Raw genomic sequence first — 24,729 nt, 5'->3', positions numbered from 1 at the left:
GCGCCGCCCTCCTCTCCGCCTCAGGAGCGGCTCCTCGTATCTGTCATCTCATTGGCTGCTGTGGTGGGCCAATAATAGCACGCTCGCCATCTTCCCGGAGTGCTCTGCGCGCGACTCCAATCACTTCCGGGGTGGGTCGGGCGCAGGGCTCCTGGCCGGTGAGGGAAGGTGTGGCTGCATCTGGAGGGTGGCACGGGGACCTGAGGCCTTGCAGGTAGGCCGGCCCCGGCGGGGCTCTCTGAGAGGCGGTGCCTGAGGCGCCCTGAGTCCGCTCCGGCTGCCAGCCCTGGCGCTCGCGGTCGCGGACCCGGCTCCTGGTGCTGCGCTGAGGGATCACGCTAGGTCCCTGCCAGGGTCCAGCCACGCGGGAGCCTGTGTCGCACACGTTCTCCGGGATGCGCTTCTGGGCTGCAGGGCCTCCTCCCTCGAGGTCTTGACGGATCTCTAAAAGGAGTGGAGTGACAGTTGCCACCAGGATGGGATTTTTTTTTAAGAAGATAATTTTTTAAAAATATTTATTTATTTATTATGTATACAATATTCTGTGTGTATGCAGGCCAGAAGAGGGCACCAGACCTCACTACAGATGGTTGTGAGCCACCATGTGGTTGCTGGGAATTGAACTCAGGACCTTTGGAAGAGCAGGCAATGCTCTTAACCACTGAGCCATCTCTCCAGCCCTAAGAAGATAGTTTTTTTTTTTTTTTTTAAAAAAAAGAGTACCATGTATCAATGCTGCCTGAAGTTCTGGTAGTGAGGTGCAGAAGACAGAAACATTTGTTTTGCTCGAATCGATTTTGGGGGACTTTTTTTTTTTTTTGTGATTGGGCGGGTGGGGTTCCGTGTAGACCAGGCTGTCCTGGAACTGACAGAGATCTGTCCCCAAGTGCTGGGCGTGTGTCACTATGCCTGACAGGTTGTACGTTTTTTGAGTAAGCATCTTATGCATCCCAGGTTGGCCTTGAACTCCAAGGTTGTCCTATCTCAGCGTCCCAATAGCTGGGGTTACAGGTGTGAGCCCTTCCAGGATTCTGCTATTGTCTCCCCATTAGAGGAGCATGTGTCTCTTGGTTCAGGCTCAGGAGTCTGACCTATGAGCCTGAGGTACAACTTGAGCGCAGGCTGTGCAGCTTGAGAAGCTAAGTGGTTTACGAAAAAAAAAGCAGGCCTGTTTTTTACTTCACCAGCACACACACACACACACACCGCTCATCAAGAAGCCTGAAGACTGTTCCCCAAAATGGTGGTCTATATGTGTTGTCCTTAAAAACAAAAACACAAAAATACAGCCTTGCAAGCTATTTATATGTGATTTTTTTTTTGTTGTTGTTGTTTGTTTTTTTTTTTGTTTTTTCGAGACGGGGTTTCTCTGTGGCTTTGGAGCCTATCCTGGAACTAGCTCTGTAGACCAGGCTGGTCTCGAACTCACAGAGATCCATCTGCCTCTGCCTCCAGAGTGCTGGGATTAAAGGTGTGCGCCACCATCACCCAGCTTATATGTGATTCTTATCACTGAGATTGATTCTCTGCCATCTTTCAACTTGTTTTAAATATTTTGACCTCATTAAGTTGCCCAGGCCCGCTTGGGATTTTGACCCTTCTGCCTCCATCTGGAAGTGTGCTACCAGGCCCAACTTTTGTATGTTTTGACAATCACCAACACTGAAGAATCCTAGGGTGTTGAGGAACAGGGAATTAGTACTTTTGGGGCCACACTTCCTTCAGGCTTCCTTTGGGGTTTGCCAGAACTCTTGAGTAAGGGTATTGCTGTTCTGTATCCTCAAGGTCACTGTTGTGCTACTCTGAACTCTCCGCTCAGGTCAGGGCCAGTGCCAGCCTCTGAGAGGAACCACCTTGCCAGGTCACCGTGACGTATGGCCCCGGAGGGATTCTGCCACTTGAAGTAGTTTGGGATCACTGAGGTGGCCCCCAAGGATCCTTAGTACCAGTGGCCATTTAGCTGGGTATGATGGCAGACACTTTTAATCTCAGCAAAGACAAGTTTATCTTTGTGAGATCAAGTCCAGCTTGGTCTACAAATTGAGTTCCAAGCCAGCCTGGGTTACACAGTGGGACCTTGTCTCAAAACAAAATAGTGACCATTTACACAGGTAAAATAAAAATCCGAGGCCCTACTCACTGTAAACTGCCATATCTTCTCCCTTTCTCCTCAGCCCCTTTTGTTACCATGCTGGGGATTAGATTCAGGACTCGAACTATGTCCCAGAATTCTCTCCCTTTTCTGTACTAGCTTCCTTTTGCTCCTAGACTTAGGAATCTACTAGGAAGTTAATGGCTTGGCTTTGGTTTGAGTAGGGTTCCCCAGAATAAAGGACTCAAACACCACTCATTGTACACTTATCGTTGTGGTGGTCCATCTCTCCTACTTAAGAGGGTTGCAGAGATAGATTCCTGCTCATGTAACATTTGCTGAACATTAGGGATCACCTTCTATAGTCTAGGAGCTTGCTTCCTCATCTCCTTCCTTGTCCTATTTTTCTTCCTCTCTTTTCTTTTTTTGGAGATAAGTTCTTACTATGTATTCCAGGTTGGTCTTAAACTCATAATCCTGTCTCCACTTCCTAAATGCCATAATTAAGTTGGGCATCTCTGTGCATGGCCTTCCGTGTGGCTTGTGGATATGCGAGTGCTCGGTCACTGCATCTCTAGTCCTTATATATATATATTTTTTTTTTTGTTTGTTTGTTTTTTGTTTTTTCGAGACAGGGTTTCTCTGTGGTTTTGGAGCCTGTCCTGGAACTAGCTCTTGTAGACCAGGCTGGTCTCGAACTCACAGAGATCCGCCTGCCTCTGCCTCCCGAGTGCTGGGATTAAAGGCGTGCGCCACCACCGCCCGGCTTCCTTATATTTTTTTTAACTTTGAAATTTTATATATTTTTTAAATCATATGTGCACATGTGTGGGTTGTTTGTGTGTGTGGATGGGCATGTGCATATGAGTGTTGTATCCCCTGGAGCTAAATTTTGCTGCACACCCAAATTAGCAAATAGTGCTAAATAACTCAACTTGCACTGTTTTACCAACAGTGAGGAGGTTATCAGGTTCCTGGAAAATCTGATAGTGGAACCTGTTGTGTGAAGCAGATGCTCCCATCGTCCGTCTGGTGGCAAGCTCCCCAGTGTGGCCCTGTGATGGTACTGCTGTTTGAAGAAAGCTAAGTCAGCCTCGGTGGCTTTAGTTTAGGAATGAGATGATAGCCTGTCATTGGTAGGAGTATATCATCTTTGTAACATCCAGGGAGTAAAACCTAACCCCTGGGCCTCCCTCCGCAGCCATGTCTGAGCTCAGCGATGAAGCCAGCGAGCCGGAGCTCCTGAACCGCAGCTTGTCCATGTGGTATGGGCTCGGTGCCCAGGTCAGCCGAGAGGAGCTGGACGTCCCCTTGGATCTTCACACAGCTGCCTCCATTGGCCAGTACGAGGTGGTGAAGGAGTGTGTGCAGCGGTAAGAGGTCTTGGGGAGCATCCCTTCACCTCACGTTTTAATCAGACGAGACTTGCAGAGCTCGAGCCCTTTATTACACATGGTTCAGGCCCTCCTGCTTGTCGCAGATGTTGATGGCTCGTGGTAGACTCTTAGAAAAAAGAACTTTGATTCTGAGGAGAAAAACTTGCTTAAAACTTAACAAGTGGCCTACGTTATAAACATCAATGTATAGTTTACCAGAGAAAGACCCAGAGAAAACAAAAATAGGGATGGAAAGCCAGCATTTTGGCTCTTTGACTACAGGTTTGTTGTGGTTCCTCCAGTGCTTGTCCCCTCTGGCACAGAGGTGAGAGGCTGGCCTCCTGTCCTCACTGCCCACCTACCAGCTTTACCAACCTGCATATGCGGATTTAGTCCCAGCGCCTGCCTGTTAGTCCGTATGGTCTGAAGGGTGTGTAGAAGGCCTTAAGTGTTCATTTGGTACCTCGGTGAGATGCTATCTCCCAGAACTCTCTGTGCCTTTTCAATTCCTGATGAGCCAGAAGAAAGCCTCAAAGCCATAGGTCTCTGGTTGCAAATCAGAGCCATCTGTTGTCCTTGCCAGTAGAGTATAAGAGCTCTCAGTCTAGGACTGCTTTACCTAATGGCCTCAGGGATGGGCAGCTAGGCGTGTAGTCAGCACATGTCCTCATAGGATCACAGGAATCCTGCTGTCATTCTTTGGAGTCTCAGGTTCTTATATGTTGAGTGCCCTGTTAAACAGCATGGTCCCAGAGCAGCCCAAAAAAGAGACTAGGAGGAGCTCTGTGCTCTCTCTGGAGTTCAGGCCCAGTTGAGAAGCAGGCTTTGCTCATGAAGTCCAGGCTGGGACTGAGGGAAACTGGAGGTCTCAGTGAACTGGCTGAAGGGTAAGTGTTAGCTTTGCTGAGGCACTCGCCACTGCTTCCTTTGTGGAATTGCCACTCATGAAGGGAGGTAGTGCTGGATGTCAAGTCATTGCAGTGATTCCAGAGGTATCTGCATGTAGCTCTCCAGGCAGGGCTTCAGTCCATTCCAGAATGGACAGATGGCATATACCAGAGTCAGCAGGAGCTGCTAGTGTGTGGGAAGTAGTTGCCTGACTTAGCTTAGTGTGAACCCCACAAGGTACTGATCATACAGCAGATTGTCAGTTGTTGTCAGCCACCACTGGAGGCCAGAACTGTGAGGGGGAAGGCCTGGGGTGGGTGTTATTCTAGAACAGAACTCCCATCCCCAAGTCTTAAAGTCTGGAGCCTCCACTCTGCTTTCCTGAATGTAAGTGCATTTCCAAAAGCATGATGGAAACCAGTGAGGAAAGTGGGATACTCAGGGGTGAGGTGACAAAGAAGTCAGTGGCAGTGGGTTTCTTGTTCTCAATTTCTTTCTCTTCCCCGAGCCCTCTGCACAGCTCTGCTGACATATTAGTTACTGTTTTGGTGGCTGGTGGTTAGGGTGTCTCAGCCTCACTGATAAACTAGGCAGTTAGTCTTATCTGTGGTGGGTCCTTCACACATAGCCCTAACCTGCTGTGTGCCAACAGCTAGCTACTCCCAGATGTGGTAACTGTAAGGAATGACCAGACCTTGCCTAACTCCTAGCTTAAGCATGGTGGATATTGCTATAGGCACAAAAATGGTGAGTTGTTGACCTTGCCAGGAGAATGGTAAGAAAGATGCGAGTATTAAAATATAGACGGTTATATTAGTCACTTTTTGTTTGTTTGTTTGTTTGTTTGTTTTGTTTTTTTAGGTGGGAGTCTTACTAATACAGCCCTGTCTGGCCTGGGACTCACTTTGTAGACCAGGCTGGCCTTGAACTCAAAGAAATCCACCTGCCTCTGTCCCCAAGTGCTGCGAGTAAAAGTGTGTATCAGCATACCACAGTCACCTCTTGTTGCTATGGCAATACTGACAGTAAAAGTGTGTATCAGCACACCACATAGTCACCTCTTGTTGCTATGGCAATACTGACAGAAGCAGCTTAAGGCGGGTAGAGTTGTCTTTACTGGTTTGAGGGTTCAGTCCTATGGCAGGGAGGCATGGTGAGTGGGACGGCTGGTCACAGTGCATCAGGAAGCAGGGAGAGGTGAAGGCTAGTGCTCCGCTCTTCCTCCTTTTTATTTAGCCTGTAAGCATGGCCCGTGGAATGATGCTGTTTATATTTTTAGGGTGGCTTTTCCCATGTCAATCTAGAAAATTCCTCAGACCCGCCCGGAGGTTTATCTCTTAGTCGATTTCAGATCCTGTCAAAGTCAAGATTAACCCTTAAAAGAGTTTAAGGCAGAGGATGGAAACACCCGCTTGCCTTCTCTCTACTGGGACAGGTGATTACTGCCTTCTGGAAAGTCAGCTTGTCCCACTAGGCCTGGCACCTGGCTCTGATGGAAGCCCACATGTGGGATGCTGGGAATATCTAGCATATCTTGCGTTTGTTTAGGAGAGAGTTAGATTTGAATAAGAAGAATGGTGGTGGTTGGACCCCGCTGATGTATGCCTCCTACATTGGACACGATACCATTGTCCACCTGCTGCTCGAGGCAGGGGTGAGTGTGAATGTGCCGACCCCAGAAGGGCAGACTCCACTGATGCTGGCCTCCAGCTGTGGCAACGAGAGCATCGCCTACTTTCTGCTCCAGGTGAGCTACGAGTGGGCACAGGCCCAGACCTAGGGGCTCCCTGGCTGCCCTGACAGGACATGAGGTGCTACACACCACAGTGTGCGTATGTACACATGTAATCACTTAAGATTCTTTCAGCTGAAGGCCTGGTGGGTGCCTCCCACCCACCCACCTTTCCTGGAGACATGGGGCATAACAACATACCATTCTCTTGAAGCAAGGTGCAGAGCTTGAAATGAAAGACATCCAGGGCTGGACTGCACTCTTCCACTGCACCAGTGCCGGCCACCAGCAGATGGTCAAGTTCCTCTTGGACAGTGGAGCCAATGCCAACGTGAGGTGATTGTTGCAGCTAAGTGGTCACAGGAGTGGGCTGGGTTTCATCCAACTCTAAGCAAGGAGGCAGGGTCTTCTTGCCCCAGTTTGAGAGGTAAGATGAAGGAGTGGGATAGATAGACCGTGGGACTTAGTGCGTATCTGTCAGTCATCATCATACTCCTGGGCCTCGAACCTTGTTTTATCTGAAAACTGAGGTTAGCAAGGTCCAGGTCAGAGCATTGAAAAATGGTATTTGGGTGATATACATTAGATGCTAATTCCTTTTTCTTGTTGTTTTGATTATCATCATGAAGATAAGGCTTTGAAAATAGTTGTGTGTGTGTGTGTGTGTGTCTGTCTGTCTTAATGGTAACAAAACCCTGAACCATGTTTGCTAAGCAGGCATCCTGTCACTGAATCATAACCCAGTGCCATCATGACCAACCAACCCATCTACTTGCCTTTCTATTTTTTTATCATATATGAGAGTGTGCACCTGTTCATAGTTCAGGGTGCAGAAGCATGTGTGCCATGGCACATGTCTGGAGGTCAGACAACTTTCAGGTTTTGGGCCTTTCCTTTCCACCTTGCTAGAGACAAGTTGGGTACTCCCAGGCTAGCTGGCCTGTGAACTTCTGCCTCTCCGCTCCTACACACACATTTCTTGTTGGTGTGCTGGGATTGCAGACACTTGCAGACTTTTTCTTACTTTTAACAGTTGTCAGGCTTGCATAGCAAGTGCTTGTACCCACTGAGTCATCTTGCCAGTCTCCATTATTATCTTTATAAGATGGAGTTACTGTGGTTTGACACATATTATGTAAGAATCCCTTCACAGCAAGTACCAACTGAGCCCCCACCTGATGTTGGCATGGCAACTCTGGCTCTTGGTGCCCATTGGAAGATATAATTAATTCTGAGTTGCTGACTCTAAGGAAGAAAAATAGAGCTACTAATTAAAATTCAACATCTTAAAATGATTTTAAGATATATTTTGACTTGAGTGACATTAAGATGTGAAGAGTATGTGTCATCCTATAGTTGAGAGCCAGGTTTAGTATGACTCCTGGCTTCTAGTCTAGCAGGGAATGAGGATGTTAGTGTATGGACTTAGCAGAAACAATAACTCATGGGCTGTTGAACTCAAACGATGAGGCTTGAGTAGGTGGGGGAGACATTAGCACCTGTGAGAAGTGAGCAGTAGCTGCTTCAGTGTTTGTTTGCTTACTTAGTTTTGTGAGAGACGGTCTCTTCAGGTAGCCTTGGATGTCCTGGAACTCACTATGCAGACCAGGCTGGCTACTTTTACTTTCTATTTGCTGGGATTAAGGGTGCATTCCACCAGGTCTGGCAGTAGTTGCTTTTTGAGTGTGATTAAAGTGGGGATTTAGAATGAGGTAGGAATGGATTTGAGAGAAGGAAGGTAGGAGAGCTTGGTCTTTGGGACTGTTAATGAACCAGAGGGAGTTAGTAAAGCTTGTGTGGTCTTGTCTGTTCCCATCTCACCTCATTAGTTTCTTTGTGTGCAATTGAGGCAAGTGTGTGTGGGCGTGTGTGTGTGTGTGTGTGTGTGTGTGTGTGTGTGCAGAAGCTAGAAATGGTGTTTCTTGGGAATCACCCACCTTTTTAAATTGAGACTGGGTCTCTTACTAGGACTTAGGGTTCACAATTCGGACTACTTACCCAGCCTGGGATCCGCTTGTTTTTCCTCCCAGCTCTTTAATTACAAGCACATACAACCACACCGACCATTTTACCTGGTGCTGGGGAATCAAGTCAGGTCCAGATGCTTATGTGGCAAGTACTTGACCAACAAAACTGCCTCCTTAATCCTAACACCCCAGCAGTTCTAATTGCATGAGAGCCTAGGCCTGAGCCTGTACCCCTGCTCTGCATGTAGGGGTCTTGGCTTGATTTTGCCTTTGGCAGGAGAGTTCCTTCATTGCCTCACTCCTCTCTGTTAACCATCTGTCTAATCTCATCTTGCAGAGAGCCTGTATATGGATTCACTCCTTTGATGGAAGCAGCTGCCTCTGGCCATGAGATAATTGTGCAGTATTTTCTGAATCATGTAAGTAACTATATTACCTTGTAATTTAGTCACAGCAAATGGGACTCACTGATGAAACTATAGACTCTAACCGGGATTTCTTTTACATGGAAACCTATATAGTCAGCACATGTGTGTGTACATACATATATACCTATGGAATAGAACATTTGTGGGAGTCTTGTTTTCTCCTCCTTCTGTAAAATAGATTCTGGGAACTGAACTCTGATGATGGAAGTTACAAAATAATCCCACACTAGTTCAGAATTACGTATAATAAAATGTTATTTATTTAGGGGAGGCTCACAGATCACTGTCCTAGATCAAAGTCCTCTGCACGAATGGAGAACAGGAACCGAATCTAGAAGCCAGAAGTGAGAGCCAGAAGCCATGCTTTACAGCTGCATTTATAGTATTAGAGATCACGCCCACGTGTGCTGGTAATTTAAAGGTTATTGGCTGAAGAAGCTCACACAGCAGAACTCAGGTCTTGGGCTTTGCGGCAGGAGCCTTTACCCACTGGGCTATCTTGCTGACCTGTAGGCAGTGCATGTTCATTGAGACTTTACAGTGTTATTCATAATGATGTGAACACACTTTGTTGTTGTTGTTTTGATTTTTAGTTTTTCATGATAGGGTTTCTCTGTGTAGCCTTGGTTGTCCTGAAACTCACTTTGTAGACCAGGCTGGCCTGGAACTCACAAGAGAGCTGCCAGCCCCTGCTTCCAGAGTGCTTGGATGAAAGATCTACACTGCTGCCGCCTGGCTGAAGACACATTTTTAGAAACTATGAGAAACTTTTAATCCTGGTGCAGGAGAGTGAGACCTGACCTTGCACTGCTATGCAAGCTCTTCATCACTAAGTTAGAGCCTCTGCCCTTTTTAAACTGTTTTCTTTTGAGACAGGATCTTACCGAGTTGTTCAAACTGGTTTAACCTCACCCTTTAGTCTAAGAGGACTTTGAATTTCTGATTCTCCTGCTTCAGTGTTCTGAGTAGCTGGATTATAGGCCTCTGGCAGCCAAGCCAAATGACTGGGATAGGAAGGAAGGAATCAAGTGTCAGTGACAGTGTCCAATGTAAACCTCAAAGGACTTCAAAGTGGCACAGCATCTTAGGAAACAATCTGGTAATTATCATAGAACATACATAGAATTATCACAGTTTTCCCAGGTGTGTACCCAAGAGAACTGAGAACCTGTGTCCACACAGAACAGTTCACAGCAGGAGTCTTCCTAAGAGGGGAAACAGCGTGCATGTTTTTTTACTTTTGTTGTTTGGTCTGTGAAGTTAGCATCTGATGTAGCCCAGGCAGGCCTCAGAGCTATCTAGTTGAAAAGCTGGCCTTGACCTCTGATATTCTTGCCTCCACTGCCCAAGTGCTAGGATTATAGACATTAGCCACTGTCCCATGATGTACTTTTCGTCCCTGCATGGATTTTGGGTGCCCTGTCCCTGCACTGTCCCCACTCCTCCCTACTTCCACCTAGCTTGTTGACCTCTACTGCAAGTTCCTCTGGATCACAGAGTGTTGCGTGGAGTTATATAAATAATCTTTTTTTTTTTTTTTTTTTTTTTTTTTCGGGACAGAGTTTCTCTGTAGCTTTGGTGCCTGTCCCGGAACTAGCTCTTGTAGACCAGGCTGGCCTCGAACTCCCAGAGGTCCGCCTGCCTCTGCCTCCCAAGTGCTGGGATTAAAGGCGTGCGCCACCACCACCCGGCTCCTGGAAGAATCTTAAGAGTCACTTTTTATGTTTTAAATTCCTTCTGATTTGTCCTCCAGAGCCTTGGTAAGCCAACTTACCACCATGGTATTAGACTGTATGGCTAAAGCTTTTAAGGAAGAAAATTTACTTTGGCTTCTTTAGTTTCAGAGTAATTCTGTAAATGGAGTTCCTGTCCCAACTGCCTTTTCTCAAATACCTGGCAGCCACTTTCCAAATTACTACACAAAGGCTTATATTAATTACAAATGCTTGGCTGATAGCTCAGGCATGTTACTAGCTAACTCTTACATTTAAATTAACCCACTTCTATTAATCTATATATTGCCACGTAGCTCATGGCTTTACCTATCCTCTAGCATGTTTTGCCTCCTGGGCCACACCCTCTGTATCTGGCTGGTGACCCTCTGACTCCACCCTTTTCCTTCCCATCATCCTTAGTTTGGTCACCCTACCAATATTTCCTGCCTGGCTACTGGCCAGTCAGCATTTTATTAAACCAATTTGAGTGACAAATCTTTACAGTGTACAAGAGAATTATTCCACAGCATAAGACTTCTAGTAGTATTCTGGGCATTTGTAGCACAGGCCTTTAATCCTAAGACTCGAGAGCAGAGACAGACAAATCTTGTGAGTTCAAGACCTGGTTTACAGAGTGAGTTCCAGGACAGCCAGGACTACACAGAGAAACTCTGTCTCAAAAAACAAACAAACAAACAAACAAACAAAAAACCCTAGAGAGAGATGAATGCAAATTTTAGCTTTCTTTTTCCATTTTATGTGTATGAACCTCCAGCTGATACAATATTGCTACCCATATTCAGTGTGGGTCTTCAGTTAACCTAGGCTGTAATCTCAGCTAGGCTATCCTAGCACTTGGAAGATTAAGGCAAGAGGATTGTGAGTTCAAGGCCAGCCTAGATACATAGTGAGACCCTGTTTGAACAAAGCAAGTGTGGCGCTGCACACCTGGAATACCAAAATTTGGGAGGTGGAGGCAAGATGAAAAAGTCAAGGCCATCCTTGTCTGCAGCCAGTCTCACAAAATCAAAGGATAAGAGACGTCATGTTGAGTTCGGGAGGATGTGTTGAATGACAGGTTCTCTATTAGAGATAGACATAGGGGTGTGAAGGGTGAGGGTGGGCCTCTGCCTACAGGTCCCAGCTTCTTTTTCTTCTTGCCAGAACCATTGGTACCTGGCAGGCAGTACTCAGGAGGGAGAATGGCTGCAGATGTTTGGAAGGGTTGGTGAATGCTCTTCATGATGGGCTTTCTGGCCCTCTTCCTTGTTGTGAAGGAGACAGAAAGTCACTAGCCCCCTCATCCCTACCTCCACCCCAGTGGTATCTCAAACCAGGGGAAGTGATCATAAACCTACTTTGTCTTCTCATCCCTTTGGGCCTGCAGTCCGCTGAACTGGGGAACTTGGTGAGGAGTTTCTGACTCTTCTTTCCTGAACCTTCTTAGGGAGTCAAAGTAGACATAAGAGACCACAGTGGAGCCACAGCCCGCATGCTGGCCAAGCAGTATGGTCACATGAAGATAGTGGCCTTGATGGATACTCACTCGCCTGCACTGCCTAAGAGCCTTTACCGGAGCCCAGGTACCTGATTTGCCTCTGTCCTGATGGGATCAGGGCTGCCCTGAGCATCCAGGATACTAGGAGAGACGGAGCCCCTCCCTAGATCCCCTGCTTTGCTCAGGCTGGATTCTACCTAAAACAGCCTGTGCAGCCTAAGGATAAGGGGAGGAGGAAGCCTCACAGAGAGGCTCCTGGCTTCTAGTTCTTGGTTTTGACAATCTTGTGTTATGCATACTTTACCAGTGTATAATCAGGTGTCCTTTGTTGCCTCTGGATGTTGAATCATAACCATTTTTTTCTCAGAGCCCCAATAGTCATGATGGTCATGCCCCTTCTAGCATTTGTATGTTTTAATTTTTTACATTTAGATGTCTGACCCACTGTTTTGTATCTCTTGTGTGGTATGGTTTACATGGGGGTTAGATACAGCACCTCTATCACACATTGACTTTCCATCTTATTAGGGTCTCTCCCCAGAGTTAGATTCTGGTGGTCTCCATCTTATTAGGGTCTCTCCCCAGAGTTAGATTCTGGTGGTCTCTGTATCCATGCACCCAAATACAGTTTTATCAGAGGCTTTTTTGTTTTTTTTTGTTTTTTGAGATAGAATTTCTCTGTGTAGCCATGGCTGTCCTGGAACTCACTCTGTAGACCAGGCTGGCCGCGAACCCACAGAGATCTGCCTGCTTCTGCCTACTGAGTGCTGGGATTAAAGATGTGCGCCACCACCACTCAGTAACCAGAGACATTCTATAGTGTGTTTTACTGTTGATTAGAACTTGTCGGAGTTTCCTCGGTTATTATTTACCATTCTGTATGAACTTGAGTGTCAACTTGTCTTCCGCCTTAAAAAGTGTTAATATTTTAATTAATATGGTAGAAAAGGCATATGTTATGGTGTACAGCTGCAATCCCAGAATTTTGGATTGAGAGGCAAAGGTAGGGGGATGCAAGTTCAAAACCAGTGGGCAACACAGACCTGATCTCAAAACAAGAGCTCACATATGTCAAAGAGACTATAGGAAATCTGTAAATTCACTAGTTTTATGGTGTCAGCTTGTCCCATCTAAAAACACAGGTTGTGTTTTTGTTTTTGGTGTACTTTTTTTTTTTTAAGGAAGGCTTAAATTTTTCCTAATGTCTATTTTTCTGTAACTAAGTTTATTCTAAAGTATTTATCATCTTGTCTGATGGGTTGATGGTATTGCTGCAGCATCTTTTTGGTATTTCCATGTATGAGGCAGTTGACTTTTACAACTGATCTTAATCAAGTTAGTATCAGTTCCACATCTCCAGGAGTTTCCAGGTGTGCTGTTAGTCTGCAGGCAGAGCTCACTCTCTGCCTGTCATGCTTTTGTGCCAGATTTCATTCTACACACTGGAGATAATGCACATCCTTTTGTAGGGTCGTTGGCTCTGGGAAGGTGTATGTACCTTTCACCATATTGGGAAAGTTAAGTTCTCCATTGATTCTGAAATTCTTATTTATTTATTTATTTATTTATTTATTTAAGGTCTGAGCATTCATTACACATAAAATTTATTTTTAACTGGCCTCATGCTTAGAAGTAGAAGCTCTCAAAAAAAAAATTAAATTTAAAAAAAAAAAAAGAAGAAGTAGAAGCTCTCAGGACAGTCTGCATCTCTGTCAGTCTGTTCCTGGCATTTTTCTTTCGCTTCTTTCATTCTCTTGCCCAGAAGTTTAGCACATTCTTGAGCCTTCTCATTTTTTGTAGTGTATTGTTCCTTCAGAGCAGTACATCTGCATTTATGTTGCAAGACATTTGCAGGAGGATTGGAGAGATGGCTCAGTGGTTAAGAACATTGCCTGATCTTCCAAAGGTTCTGAGTTCAATTCCCAGCGACCACATGGTGGATCACAACCATCTGTAATGGGGTCTGGTGCCCTCTTCTGGCCTGCAGGCATACACACAGACAGAATATTGTATACATAATAAATAAATATTAAAAAAGAAAAAAAGACATTTGCAGGAATAAGACACTGAATCTCAGGTGCTTTGGTCCTGGGCTTCTTACTTTTTTTTTTTTTTAAGGGCTTTCTGACAAAATACTGGCAGACACCATCATCTTTAGAGGGCCTGAAAAGTTTTCAGATTCTGCTAGCTCTTTGGGCCCCAGCCGACAAAGCATAGTGCTGTCTGTCAGGCCAGTAATATCCTTCTCTTGGTTTTTTTTTTCCTTTCCTTTTTTTTAAAACAGTAACCAAGTTGAATGCTCAGATTGGTATGCACAGTACATCCCCTGATAGACTTAAGCTTCCTTTCTCCAGTTCTCCTTGGTTCGACAACAGGAATACCCCTCATTGAGCGGCAGTCGTACTGTGCTGGGAGTCAAAGCACCTTACTTAATGGGAAAACCTTGTATGTCACTCCCACCACTGACTGGACGGTATAACTCTTCCACTCTTCCCCCACAGCATCAGCAGCTGCTGATGGAGTCATGCTCATCTAAAGTATGAAGCTTTCGTGGTCCACTTCAGTGGGTTTCTGATTGCTAGTGGCTGGGAAGGAGGTACTCAGCTTCCTCTTGATACAGCCTCGAGTGCGCCACAAAAAAAAAAAAAAATGGGGCTAGAGAGATGGCTCGGTGGTTAAGAGCATTGCCTGCTCTTCCAAAGGTCCCAAGTTCAATTCCCGGCAACCACATATTAAAAAAATAAGATTCTGATATTCTTTGAGACAAGATTTTAACCCAGGTCTTCATTCTTGAATAGCGAGCACCTTACACACTGAGCCGTCTCCCTAGCCAGCTCATTTCTACTGTTTGCCTTTGCCTGTGACAATAGGCAGTAGATTTCATTTTCTATAGTCACATGGCAGGAGCTTGGAACATAGTTGTTAATTCTCTAGGAATTCTGTAATTTTGATTTGTATTTTCCCTTCTATTTAAAAGTTGTTTAATAGAGGTTTTGCTATATTTTTGGTAGTTTTTTAAAATTTTTAGATTGAAAGTCCTTTTTAAATTGTTTAATGTCTCATTTTATCCTATTCATTTTTTCCTAATTTATTCGTCTAGAGAGTAATTACGCTTTCCACTTTATGGAACCCACTGATGCCTTCTTTGTCACCTACTAGTCAGTGATTTTTTAATATTCCATATATGTTCTCTTTTTTTTTTTTTTTTTTTTTTTTTTTTTTGATTTTTCGAGACAGGGTTTCTCCGTAGCTTTTGGTTCCTGTCCTGGAACTAGCTCTTGTAGACCAGGCTGGCCTCGAACTCACAGAGATCCTCCTGCCTCTGCCTCCCGAGTGCTGGGATTAAAGGCGTGTGCCACCAACGCCCGGCTTCCATATGTGTTCTCTTATCTGCTGATTGTATTTCTTTTTCCTTACATTTGCTGTAGTTTCTGGAAGCCTTGAGAAATTGACCCCTAGGGGCTGGAGAGATGGCTCAACTATAGAGGACTAGAACTTGGTTCCTAGAGTGCACATTTGGTTCAGGAACCTGGAGCTCCAGGGGACCCAGTGCCTCCTACTGGCCTCTGTGGGTACCCTCATGCCTGCACACGCATGCCCACAAAATTAAACACACAGGCACTTGCACACACACACACCACTGGATGGCCCATTTTGAGAGCTCTTACGTAGTGAAGGATATGGGCATGCTGAGCTGGTCAATCTGGGTGGCTTTGCAAATAGCAAACAGATGTCATTTACTTTCTTAGAAGTCATTCAAATTGGAAATAGGAAATTGTCTATTTAACAAGTTGTGATTAATATTATTATTTTTCTGATGCCATCAATTTATCCCTTGAACTTAAAAGAAGACTTCTGATTATAAACATTATGGGCTTACAAGAAGCATTTCTTGACGCTAGGTAAAGAGGAAGAACTAATGGTTTCAGCTCCCCATTGTAGAACAGCGGCTTGCTAGTTGTGATGTCTCCAATATCCAAAAACAGTCCTGGTGAGCATTTCTTTTTTCTTAAGACAGGGTCTACCTCCCAGGTGCCTGGATTAAGTGTACGTGTGCACCACTATGCCCAGCCCAAATACCTTTAAGTTGGTTTTTTTTTGTTTTGTTTTGTTTGTTTTTTTGAGACAGGTACACAAGGAGGCCAAAATCCTTGGAGCTAGGATTTCAGGTGTTTGTGAGTTGCTAATGTGGGGACCAGCTAGAGGTTGAACTTGGGTCCTCTGCAAGAGCAATAAATAGAGCCAGGTGTGGTAGTGCACACCTTTCATCTCAGCATTCGGGAGCTGGAGGCAGGGGGATCTCTGTGAGTTTGAGGCCAGCCTGGTCTACAGAAATTCCAGGACAGCCAGGGCCACACAGAGAAACCATGTCTATGTAGCCTCAGACTGGCCTTGAACCTGCTGCAATCCTCCTGCTCTGTCCCTAATACTGAGGTTATGTGTAATACCACCATACTCTGCTTAATATTCTCTAAGATTTTATCTTCAGTTTTGTTTGTGTGTGGATTACAGCAAGTGAGTCACTGTCTCGAAAGCACACAGACACAGTCTGTTAGACTGTAGTGTTGGCAAATGAGCTTATCATTGAATCAACAATCTTAATTTTCATGTCTGACTTACAGAAAAATATGAAGATCTGAGCTCTTCAGATGAGTCCTGGCCTATTCCTCAGCGCCAGAGGCCCTGTCGAAAGAAGGGCCTCAGCATCCATGAGGGGCCACGTGCTCTGGCCAGGATCACAGCTATTGGACTTGGAGGCAAGACCCAGACCAGCTATGGTAAGAGCCACAGTTCCCAAAGCTCTTTGGTATCATTTCCCAAGACTGTCTTGGAAGGGTACAGGACTGTTCTGGAACATGGCCCCTGGCCTCAGGCTACAGTAATAAGTACTATAAGAGCGAGACTCAGAACTGACCTAGTGAGTCACTGCTAATCCTGACACTTCGTTTCATTCTGGGGATCTCCCTTTTTGTTGGCTGTCCAATTTACATAGATGGCATAGCAATTGTGACGTATAAGGATTTTAGTCCCACTGCCCTGGCTGTGCCCACATTCTGATCCTGAGTAGCTGGATTGCAAACATGGGTCACTTCTTTGCTTCTACATCCCTTCCCTTCCCTTCTGGATTTCACCTCTCAGCCTGGGCTGGTCTTAGACGTGCCATCCTCCTGTTCCACCTCCTGAGTGTTGGGATTACAGGTGTGTGCTGTCATGCTTGGTGGATTTGGAGTTTGTTGTTTGCAATGCTGGAAAGAAAGCCCAAGGCCCTGTGAATGCTAGGGAAGTACTGCATCATGGAGCCACATCCATCTTTTTGCTTTCTATGGCAGCTATATTCAGGAACTATATGAATCTCTATAGCATTGTCCCTTTCTAGGTCAGAGTTCTTCCTCTGACCTAGAAAGGGACTTTCTTTGGTCGGGGTTGGAGTTCTGAAACTGTACTTGTCCAGCACATAAGGCTTCAGATTCCATCCCCAGCAACATCCAAAAAGAAAAAGAAGAAGAAAGAATTCCATAGTTACATAGACATCTAGTAGATGGATATATGCATGTAACTTTGGGGGGTTTTACTAAATGTACCCAGATAACCTTTTAGTTGAGAAGTCTGTAGATTGAGCATTCTACTGTCTGTAGGAGGATTTTTTGTCCTACCTGCCAGCTCCCAAATAACCACACAGAGACTTCTTATTAATTATGAAAGCTTGGCCGATAGCTTAAGCTTGTTTCTAACTAGTAGTAGCTCTTATAACTTAAATTAACCCATTCCTATTAACTTACTTTCTGGCTCATGGCTTTATTACCTTTACTCTGGCCATGTTGCTTTCCTGCTTCCTCTGTATCTGGCTGGCTCCTCAAGACTCAACTCCTTTTTTTCCCAGCCTTCTCTCTGTCCCCAAAATCTGACCTAGCTATTGGCTGTTTAGATTTTTTTCTTTTTTCTTTTTTTTTTTTTTTCTTTTGAAGCAAGGTTTCCCTGTAGCTTTGGTGCCTGTCTGTCCTGGAACTAGCTCTTGTAGACCAGGCTGGCCTCGAACTCACAGAGATCCACCTGCCTCTGCCTCCCGAATGCTGGGATTAAAGGCGTGCGCCACCACCGCCCAGTTTGGCTGTTCAGCTTTTTATTAAACAAATCATTATACAGTGTAAAGAAATATTGCACAACAACTGTCTGCTCTGCCCTTAGAAAAACGTTAGCAGGTGCTTATGGGGACTGACCTTGCCCTGGGTGCTAGCCTTGACTACACCAAGCTCATTTCCTGTGATGGGCAAACTAATCGCTCTTGAAGCAGGACCAAGTTGCTGTACAAGGAAATGAGGTGGCAGCTGTGGGGCTCCCTCATCCTAAGAGCCCTAGAGGGGTGATGCCTTCACTCATGTCTGAGGGCTTACATGTCCATTCCGTACACAGAGCAAGTTCCTCCACGGGGCTATGTGACCTTCACCAGCAGTGATGAGAACACCTTGGAAGTTGAGGGCCTCTGCTACCGAGATGTCACCTCCCCCATTAATGAGCGGGATGTGGAGAGCAGCAGCAGTAGCAGCAGCCGGGGTATGCACCCCCAACCTGTTGGGTTCCCATAGAGGAGATAGAGAAGGCCCCAGTTCTTGTGAGGTAAGCCAGAGTTGGCCATGGGCAGGTGAGGGTTCCCACAGGCCAAAGAAGCATTCCGTACTCACGGGGTCAGTCCAAGGGCTTCCTGGAAGTCTTCCCAGCAGGAGGGTGCTATGACCTGGCAGTGCTTTACCAAGTTCCTACTTCATGCCAAGCTCTGTTGTAGGTGCGTGAGATTTATGAGCACACAGTTAAAAACGACAAGCTCTGCTGACCTTTAGTGTGGGGTTGTGATAGGCAGCCAGGCCAGACAAGCAGTGCTGAGTTGTGCAAGAGCCAGTTGAGAATAAGCTAATAGGACACAGGAGCCTCACTGGTGAGACAGGTGTTTCTGTTACTAGAGGAACCCACTTTCTGTACCAGTCTTGGGCCTGTGTGGAGGAGCAGCAGCAGCGATGGCCTAACAAGAGCCCAGGGGCTCAGCAGTGAAGCTTCCATAGAAAGCAATGAGGTAAAGTTCCCTCCCCTCCTTCCTCTCTTGGTGTTGTAGGAGACAGGTGAATATTTAATGTGTGTCCACACCATGCCTGGAGGACTCCTAACCTTAAGTATGGGGGTCCATGCTGCAAGTAAATCATGATAGATTTTACATCTTACCCCTGCCATTAGTGAGGAGGCCAGAGGTTTAAAGCCAGGCAAGGCTGCTCCAACACACCCCTTTCACCACAGGATTCTGATCATACCCGCAAAAGCTCAGTCCGCAAACAAACCAAGAATTATTTGAAGAATAAGAATCGTTACAGCAACAGTGACAGTCAGTGGCCTTCCAGCACTGGGACTGTATGCACTCCAGGCTCTGAACCTCAAGCTGAAAAGTCCCCCTACTCAGGACCTCAGGTGAGATCATTTGAGAACCCGATGGCTGAATGCTTAGGGAGGTGGCACATCTATGACTGCTGCAGGGTGGGGGTTGGGGTCATTTATTGTGTATTCATGACAGGCCAGGCACTTTTGAAAGGAGTTCTCCCCACAGGGCTCAGAGGATTCCTGATGAGCAGCAGGCCAGCAGTGGGCTTGGTGTCTTTTTCTTTCCAGGAGCAAGGACTGCCTACTCCCTTGGTGTCCTACTCTCTGGGCCTCCCCAAGATCAGGGAGATAGTAATAGGATGCTTATGAGCTGGGGACAGAGTAATGGCATGTGGTTTGTACATAGCAAAAATGCAGCCATCCCCCCACTGTGGAGCACCCTGGTGGAGCACTGTCAGCTCAGGGTGTGATGCACACGTGCCCCAAGTCCCAGCTCTGCTGCTCTCTAACAGCTTGTAAACTGGGCTGGGTTTTACCTGCAGCCCTTTCCAGGATCTTAGGCCTGGAACACAGGTGCACCTCTCAGTTGTACAGGCATGTTACCAGCTGTGCTGGGATCTCAAAGCTGTTTCTCTGAGAAAAGTGGTAGAGGAGCAACCTTGGGACATTTTTTTTTCTTCATCCTTAGCAAGTAATCATGGGCAGAAATGGATATTGGTGTTGAAAGCTAGTCAAGAGGCTAAGCAATTGAACTTAGCAGTAGCTGACAGGGTCAACAGGCAGCCTGTGCTGTCAGTAACCATTTAGTCTGAAAAATGAAAAGTTTGTGCCATCACTAAGCACCCCCTGACACACACATGATGTTTTGGAAGGAGGAGTGCTGTGGGCCTGGTGGAGTCAGGATAAGCACAACGATGGCCACACAGACATGGGATCAAACTGGCCCCAAGTTCAGCAGGATAAGGGGCTGAATAGAGCCTTTCAGAGGGGATCAAATGTCTCTGGACACAGACCTTAAGACCAGGAGGCAGAATATTAGGGAGTCTCTGAGCTCCCTCCTGAATTCTTAAGCCTTTAGCTATATCAGCACTCATTCTCCTCTGCTGGAGGCACTATGCCCAAGAAAAGGGCAGTTTAGGGGCTCTAGTCAGGCTTGGGGTCAGATGGGAGAAGATCAGCTCTCCATTTCTGGCCCCAGGCTTCCCAGTTGTCTCTTCCCTTCAGGACCTTGCCACACTGCTGGAGCAGATTGGGTGTCTGAAGTACCTGCACGTGTTTGAGGAACAGGATGTGGATCTTCGTATCTTCCTGACCCTCACTGAAAGTGACCTGAAGGAAATCGGCATTACGTGAGTCCCCTAGTGCTGCTTCCCACCCCAGTCATCTCAGCTTCCTTCCAGCCTGTCTAGACAGAGGCTTTCTTCCAGGCTGGCCTTTGTGCCCACACAGCTCCCAGGTGGCCTTGCTGCTATATGCTGGACCTTTTGCCTTTGTTTTTGTCAGTTCACTTTCTTGTGATTTTTAATTTTTTTCATAACGGTAGCACAGGTTTCTTATTTCCTAAAAGCTTGGATATAAAGTCTTTTAATATAAAGCCCAACAATGTAATATGCCTTTTCTCCCAAAACATTCCATACACAAAATTGTAGTTTGTGTCTTGGCTGTAACTCTTCATGGGTGACCCTCACACTTGAAGTGCTCTCCCCTAGGTGACTCTGGTGCGGCAGGTGTCCTGTTCTCAGCAGGGCTTCCTCAGTGTTTGCCTATCTGGGGATGTCTGAATCTCTCCTGCACTTTGGAAGGACAGCTTTGCCAGGTAAAGGATTCTTGGTGACAGCTGTTTGCTTTGGCACTCTGGCTGCCTCAGCCTTCCAGGGTTTTGAAGGATAATGTGCAGGTACTTTTACTGAGGGTCCCTGCATGGACAGGCTGCTTTTCTTCTGTTGCTCCAGGACTCTGTATGTCTTTAACTTGGGTGTGTCCTGGTATGCATCATCTGTGGAGTTCATTGGCTTCACAGATGTTCGTGTCTTTGATCAGTTGTTGAAGTTTCCAGCTGCTAGCTCCTGAGACCGTTATCTGCCTTGCCTGTCTTCCTAAGGTCTCCTGGGAAAGACTTGGCCTAGCCAAGGTTTTTAATCTCATTCCTCAGACTCAGTTTCCATTGTGTTCCAGTTGCTGGCTCCCCCTTTGCCTGCCATGGGCTGTATCTGCCTGTTTTAGACTTTATTTCAGTTACCATACTTCTCTGTTTGTTTTACATTTTCCTCCATTGTATTTCCATTTTGTATTGAGTGTTTCCACATCATCTTTTAGGTCTTTGATTATCTTTAAGATGTTGGCCTTTGTCTAGCAGATCTGCTGCAGGACTTTCTTGGAACTTCTGTGATTTATTTTTCTCTAAATGATTCATACTCTACTTGTCTTTTACTTTTATTGCTGAAAATGGATATTTAAGTCTCATGAAATAGTAACCATCTAAGTCAGGACTCCCCCTTTCCCTAGGATTTGCAGGTTTTGTTTTGAGCTTCTTGTTTGCAGCCTCTGTGCAGAGGACTAGCTGGAGGCTGAAACCTGTAGGTGTGCTCAGAGCCTCACCTTTCCTTAGGCACATGTTGTGATGCTAACTGTCCACCCTTCTGTAGTTACTATGACACAAGCTGCTTTTACGTAGTCAAGGCTGATCCTGAACTCTGGTGGCCCACCTTCCATGTACACCAATGTTCTGAGCATGCAGGTACTTTTCAGTGTGCTAGTCTTGTCTGGCTCTTACAGGAGAATGGAGAAGGTGCTGCCCCTTAGACCCACTACTTATTCCCCTATCCCTATCTTTTTAGCCAGAGAGTGAGTATGGCTAATAGCAGTGGCCCTTAGTAATCGCTGTACTTGTATTCCGTGCTTGATACTGGGAGAACCAGGGTCTGCCTTGCCTACCCTGCTTCCTGCATGCTGGGTCTGGGTGGCTGCTGCTATACAGAGCTGAGCTTAGCCTAAGCTGGCTGTACTCGGTCACAGCCTGCAGTGACCCAGGTAGCTCCTGCAGATTCTGCCTGTGCACCTGTCTAGAGGGGAGAGATTCCTGGAGATCTCCCTTGAGAGCACAGACGTAGTTGTCCAAACCTGGACCCAGTGATGATAGAGGCTGTTTGGACATTCTTGTTTCTGTCCTCAGCCCCAAGATCATCTGAAACCTTCCTCCTTCAGAGTTAGGTGTTCCCTAGCAACTGGCCTTGGTGACAGGTTGGTGCCAAGGCCCATGCACATGATAGACGCTGACATGCACCCTCTGATTCACTCTTTCAGGTTGTTTGGACCTAAAAGGAAGATGACCTCTGCCATTGCCCGCTGGCACAGTAGTGCCCGCCCCCCTAGTGATGCCCTGGAGCTGGCCTATGCTGACCGACTAGAGGCTGAAATGCAGGAGCTTGCTATCCAGTTGCACAAAGTAAGTGGAGAGTTCCAGGCGGGCTATGGATACAGGTGTCAGAGTACATCTAGAGTTACACCTTTGTAGCAGAGGATATGGTGTTGGCAGGGGACTGGAGACAGGAAACTTGAAGGGGTCAAAAGTTAGCTGAATGTAGGGGGGAAGAGCAAGTAGCCCACGCAGAGCCTCAGATCTGTAGGATGGAGCCAAAGGAGCCATTCCTAGAATGGACTACAGAGAAGCAGACAGGCAGTCCAACAGACTCTGCCCTTTGGGGAATCAGCAAGCACGGGTCTTGGCTCCTGGCTTAGCCCCTCTGGCCTGGTGTTTGCCTACAGTGCTGTGAGGAGGCAGAGGCCCTTCGTGGCCAGGTGTCCCAAGAGCAGGAATTGCGGGCTGTAGTGGAGAGCTGCCTCCTGGAGCAGGATAGTGCCCGAAAGGACATCCATGCCCAGCTGCAGGAGGCCCAGACCCTAGCTAAGGATGCTGCCCTTGTCCTGGACCAGCTTCGGTAAGTGGGTTCACACACTTAGGCAGTTACCCCCCACACTTCAGTCATCATCCCTTCCTAATCCTCTAAATAGGTGGGAAATGGGGGAAAACCATGGCGCTTGCCCCTTACTTTCCTGCGGCTCTGTCCACCACAGTGCAGACCCAGGCTTGACCAAAAGCAGGCTGGGGAGCAGCATGACAACACCAGTATGGGGCTTCCAGGGCTGGCTTCAGGGCTGAGGTGGTTTTTGTTGCTCTGTCTGGGTTGGGGTTGACAGCAGGGCCTCTTACACACTAACACTTGGTCATATGTCTGGCAGGGCCTGTCAGGCTGAGCTGTCAGCTCGAGTGAGGCAGGACCAATCCCCTACTGAAGCTTCCCTAAGTCCACCTTTTCTCTCGGCAGGTAAGAACAATAACCTGGCTTTGGACTAGGACAAGGGTGGTGGGCAGGAAGCCCTAGGCTAAGTTCCAACCAGTGGGCTCTGCCTGACTGTTACAATGGCAACCCTGTCCCCAGAACTAGTCCACTTGTGACAAGAGATGCACTATTACAGTTAGGGCCTTTGTTTCATGGCTGACTACACTGTCCCTGAGCCTGCTAGTGGAGTTGGGTGGCTGGGATCACCAGGGTTGAGCTCTACTTAGGCCTGAACCTTAAATGGCAGTTGTTAACTTGTAGCCGGGTACATCCCTGCCTGGGGCAGTCACTCATACATCAGCAATGAGTGAAGACATAACCTGTGGCCAACCTGCCCTTTTGCACCACAGATTCCAAAGGCTGGCCTATTCCCCTGCAGGCCTTGAGCCTCCCTGAGTTGTCAGGGGCCCTGGAAGACTGTGTCCATGAGATGGGTAAGTCTCTAGGAGGGCAGCCAAGGCTTTAACCTCACCCTTCCCCAGATCCTCTTCCAAGGATTGAGGCTGAGAGCTGGCCATACCCAATCAGCTCAGACCCCAGGGCCACCTATTCCTAGTGCCCCGAGTTCCCCTTCTTCCCTGTTGCTGAGACTTGACACACAGAACACTAACTAACTGGCCCTATCCTTAGGGCAGGCATTATGCTCTGTAACACAGAGCCTGGAGAAGCTACAGACGCTGAATGGGAAGAAATGGCGGGAACCGTAGCCAGGAGGGATGGTGAGAGTACCCACATGCCCATGGGCACCCTGGACCACCTAACCTTCCTGTCCCTGCTTACGAGGTTGTTGTGTTTTTGTTTTTGTTTTTGTTAATTTTTTTTTCAGATTCTGACGTTGGGTGATGGATCCACCCTGAAGTTATATGAGTCATGCAAGACAGGGGAGTGAGCAGATGTCCACAGCCGCCTAGGGGGTGGAAAACCAGCCCAGGGAACAGCTTGTGGACAGGAGGACAAGACTCAGTCCCTGCTTGGGCAGCTTGGGCCAGCCCTGAGGCAGGATGAATGGCCTGACATCCAGGTCCTGGTGAAAAGACCCCAAGCGGGTAGGAAGCTCTGACCCAGACAGGGCTGTGGGAAGAATGTGTCCCCACACAAGCAGGTGCCACATTGAGGTGAGGTCTGGGGTGTCTAAAAATGTGCTGCTTGTTGGAAAATAAAATTACCTGCAGGTTGATTGGGGGCTCATTTCTGATCATATGACATGTATTTCTGACTATTAACAGCAGACCCTAGTAACCTATCTATAGTTAGTTCTGTTCTCCATCTGTTGCTCCAGGATCTCTCCCCTGCTTGGTGACTGTTCTAAGCCCTAAAGTGAAGCTGGCAGA

The 24,729-nt window shown here is 46.9% G+C and overlaps 1 protein-coding gene across 4 annotated transcripts; it reads left to right on the top strand.

The window, feature by feature from the left end:
* The first annotated feature begins 135 nt into the window (after positions 1–135).
* On the top strand, positions 136–24,569 carry Anks3 (ankyrin repeat and sterile alpha motif domain containing 3). Of its 4 annotated transcripts, XM_041676218.1 has the most exons (17): positions 136–214; positions 3,294–3,465; positions 5,905–6,103; positions 6,303–6,424; positions 8,393–8,474; positions 11,646–11,781; positions 16,319–16,474; positions 18,108–18,248; positions 18,653–18,762; positions 18,981–19,148; positions 20,283–20,407; positions 22,362–22,503; positions 22,824–22,996; positions 23,298–23,383; positions 23,749–23,832; positions 24,029–24,117; positions 24,225–24,569. In XM_041676218.1, exons 2-16 carry the CDS (start codon positions 3,296–3,298, stop codon positions 24,103–24,105), a joined length of 1,971 nt encoding a protein of 656 aa, XP_041532152.1. In that variant the 5' UTR covers positions 136–214; positions 3,294–3,295; the 3' UTR covers positions 24,106–24,117; positions 24,225–24,569. The 4 variants fall into 4 exon arrangements, with proteins under 4 accessions (XP_041532152.1, XP_041532153.1, XP_041532155.1 ...); XM_041676219.1 differs by lacking the exon at positions 24,029–24,117; XM_041676220.1 differs by lacking the exon at positions 136–214 and having other exon boundaries at positions 3,381–3,465; positions 5,636–6,103.
* Positions 24,570–24,729: the final 160 nt, after the last annotated feature.

Source organism: Microtus oregoni, unplaced genomic scaffold (genome assembly GCF_018167655.1).
Source record: "Microtus oregoni isolate MIOR12 unplaced genomic scaffold, Mior012 000027F_ref0000203, whole genome shotgun sequence".
NCBI classification, from domain to species: Eukaryota; Metazoa; Chordata; class Mammalia; order Rodentia; family Cricetidae; genus Microtus; species Microtus oregoni.
The sequence above is the reverse complement of the archived record's forward strand: the minus strand, read 5'-3'. Positions and strand labels throughout refer to the sequence as shown.